At 40.4% G+C, this 3,307-nt stretch overlaps 1 protein-coding gene across 1 annotated transcript; it reads right to left on the bottom strand.

The window, feature by feature from the left end:
- Nucleotides 1–1,003: 1,003 nt before the first annotated feature.
- Nucleotides 1,004–2,959, bottom strand: LOC110522079 (homeobox protein Nkx-2.2a-like). Its single transcript, XM_021600165.3, has 2 exons — nucleotides 2,369–2,959; nucleotides 1,004–1,869 (listed from the first exon to the last, which is right to left on the bottom strand). The coding sequence occupies exons 1-2, from the start codon at nucleotides 2,610–2,612 to the stop codon at nucleotides 1,319–1,321; spliced, it is 795 nt and encodes a 264-aa protein (XP_021455840.3). The 5' UTR covers nucleotides 2,613–2,959; the 3' UTR covers nucleotides 1,004–1,318.
- Between the last annotated feature and the right edge of the window lie 348 nt (nucleotides 2,960–3,307).

Genomic DNA, 3,307 nt, shown 5'->3' with positions numbered 1-3,307 from the left:
AAAAACCTCAGGATAAGACCTCCCTGTTATAATATGTGAATGGGGTGTCTTTGCTCAGAAAGGATACCGCATGAATTTGTAATGATTTTTTTCCCATTGGGAGGAAACAATGGCATGTTTGAAAGCAGAACAAGTTGAGTTTTATTAGCGATCCCCTTCACGAGGCCAGCTGCCCATATGGGATACAACGTGTCCAACAAGGGTCACAAAAGAGCCAAGTGACAGCCTTTACAAAACCCCAGAGATACTTACTCCTCATCCTTACTCTGGGATGAGCTGACCCAACTGACAGCTGAATAGAAACAAAAACGTCCACAGCTCTCCATCCACCACTGCCACAACATCCCCTCTCTGTTCTATTCTGCATGTGCAAACCCCTAAAGATCCACAGCTGCACTCAATTCTATATTTGGGGTTTCTTTGTGAATTGATAAGCAATGCTGCTCTGTGAAAAACAGAGTGAGACATTTTTAAAAAATTGGTTTATATTGACTATAAGTAATTTGATGTTTTAGCAAATATTGTTATTGAGAACTGAGAATATATTTTTGTTCTAGCTTAATTGGTCTTTAATTAATTGGTCTTTTGGAGTGCATGCTTTTCAATTAGGAAATGTAAGGAAAACATCACAAAACATATATATATTTGTTGTAGGCCTTTGCCTAACTCGAAAAAGCCCTTTTTACTTTCGATATGAACGAAATTGTCCAGACTGTGTTTGCAAGATATTCTCTTCAGAGTTATTTGTTTCCATTTTTTGCTTTGTGATCCAACGTAAAACCCTGAACCGAATTAGATACAGGAAGTCATTAAACAGGTTTTGCACGATCTTCTACTTTAAAAAGGGAACTCGTTTTCATCTAGTTCTGTGCATAATGGCATGTATGTATGTAGCGATTTTTACGAATAACGAAACATTTATATCCGAGGTTCTGTTCGATTCCCCTTACTGGGCCGGTATAAAAGTAATTTAATGTAGGTTAATAAAGGAATAATAACCACATCAAACTGACAGAAGTTTATTCACGGCCATAAATATTCAAGATCAATCAACAGTCCACCCAAAAACATAAATTAATTCATAATATGAGCATTTTGCGCACTTTACAACAGAAATAACATTCATTTATAACATTCATTTGGCAAACATTATAAAAAGAACGGAATTTCAAGAACCCTAACATTGTCCAGACCCCATGGGCCACATAATAATTAGCTCTGATATGGGTAAAATAGAGTTCATAATATCGATACAATTTCAATCCCTTTCTTCAGATCGTATTTTTGTTGAATCAAAGTTATTTTGAGTATCCATCGTCTACCAAGTCCATTGGTACATTTGCGCCATGTGATGCACACTGGGCAGCTGTGAGATGGCGTCGGGGCTGTAGTGAGAGCGCATATGCATGTGATGGAGAGAATAGGCGCTATACGCCGACAGAGGTATTCCAGCACTGAATGAGGCCTCGAGATCCTGAGTTTTGTTAGTGTCACATGGCTTTCCATCCCGAACCAAAACCGGAATGGCCACCCGTCTTGGGGACACGAGATTAACCATCTCCATACCCTTCTCAGCGCGTGCTCTCTTCATTTTATACCGGTGATTCTGGAACCAGATCTTCACCTGAGTCGGTGTCAGTAGTAGTGCATTTGCAAGGCGCTCCCTCTCCGGCGCCGAGAGATATCTCTGTTGTCGGAATCGTAGCTCAAGTTCGTAGGTTTGAGCTTTGGAAAACAGCACTCTCCTTTTCCTCTTCTTACCCGAGTCGCTGCTGTCACCTGTGGCGTCCCTGTCGATATCTTGGGATTCGTCGGCGGACAGCTCTGGATATTTCGGTTCGTTTCGAGAATCAACGGACAAACTATGCACTGTTTGGAAGGAAACAAAGTGGATCTGGTAATCAACTAGGGTTGACAACAAACGGGGGGGGGGGGGGGGGGGGGGGTACATTCATTTCTAAAAACAAATCTTCATCGTATAGCAATTTGTTGAATCTAAAAAATATTGAAGAGACTACTAACAATCGAAAACAATGGTCTATTGGTGACAACAATTTAAATATTTTGATCAGGCTCTACGCATAGATAGGCTAATTAAAATGGCATTATGAACGGATCATTTTCTAAATTCTGATTGGACATGGATAGACTAATACTTTAATGGTAACCTAATAAGTTAAAACAATACATGTTTAAATGAAATAAATGAAATCGTGACGTTTTGCATTAGAAACCAAAACATGAAGGCAAATGTTTTTAATAATGACATAGGCCTATAACTTAACGGATGAGCTATGACTAGGAATTAGGCAAATTAATGAGTTCTATACCTCGATGTTTACGAAACTAACTTTTTTAAGCTACTCACATGAATATTGGATGGTGCTGGAGGAGGCAAGCCATCTTGAGTAGGGATTACCACCACCATCACACAAAAGGCTCTTGTAGGGCACATTTCCAGTGTTTTCAGAAGATGGATTTTGCGTCAAAGTCTCAGTCGTTTCCACCTCGTTCTCATCTTCAGTCTCCTCCGTTTCAGAACCTCCATTGGTGTCAGGAAGATCCAGAATGTCCTTTACAGAGAAGCCCGTCTTTGTGTTGCTGAACGACATGGCGTGAGAAAGTATGTGGTGCGCACTGTAAACAAGAGTTCGTTTTTTCCCCCCTGCTACTGTTCTGAACCAGTTTAAATGAATAAGAGTACAGTATTTATATATGAGGTTTTTTAGATGTTCAGGGTTGTGTCCTTTGGGTTAAGCTAAACGGAGACTTAATCGGCATGCAGTAGTTCACCGTTGGCTCGTAGAGAGGACTCCAATGTGCTGGTCATGGAGGAGCGCAGGAATTGGTGGAGAGGAGAGGCTCATGGATAAAGCATGGCTAGGAGCACTGGCATAAAGGAAGCTATCGCCAGACGGATTGGTCCATATAAGGTTCGTTGAAACACTGAATCGGCAATGGAAAATGAATCGGAATAAAGGAGAAAGACAACGCGTGTAGGCGGGTCCTTGGAGTCAAGTGGATGAAGACTGTGGGTGTGAAATGCTCGGGTTTGGGGACATCCGAATCTCTGTCATTGGTTCTTCAGAAATGTGATGACTGGTATTATGGGACAGTTAATCACCGAGATGGGAGGGACATTTGTGCATGTAATTTCCACACAAACCATTAAAATATATTGCTTCAAAGCGTCATACAAATAATATTTATTTAAGAGCAAAAACATCATTTTGAGATGTATTTTATTACCCTAAAGATCGAAATGTGAATTTTGGGGGTGTAATATGGGTAGGCTAATTCATGAAAT

Source organism: Oncorhynchus mykiss, chromosome 4 (assembly GCF_057628025.1).
Source record: "Oncorhynchus mykiss isolate SJ-2025 chromosome 4, ASM5762802v1, whole genome shotgun sequence".
Taxonomy (NCBI): Eukaryota; Metazoa; Chordata; class Actinopteri; order Salmoniformes; family Salmonidae; genus Oncorhynchus; species Oncorhynchus mykiss.
Note: the sequence above shows the minus strand (reverse complement) of the source record. Positions and strands in the feature narration are given on the sequence as shown.

What these genes read in the sequence shown, in the direction of transcription:
- LOC110522079 (XM_021600165.3), bottom strand. Translation starts at nt 2,612, where the DNA reads ATGTCGTTCAGCAACACAAAGACGGGCTTCTCTGTAAAGGACATTCTG. An exon ending in CAGCACCATCCAATATTCAT is followed by an intron (nt 1,870 to 2,368) that starts GTGAGTAGCTTA and finishes CCTTCCAAACAG; the next exon opens with TGCATAGTTTGTCCGTTGAT.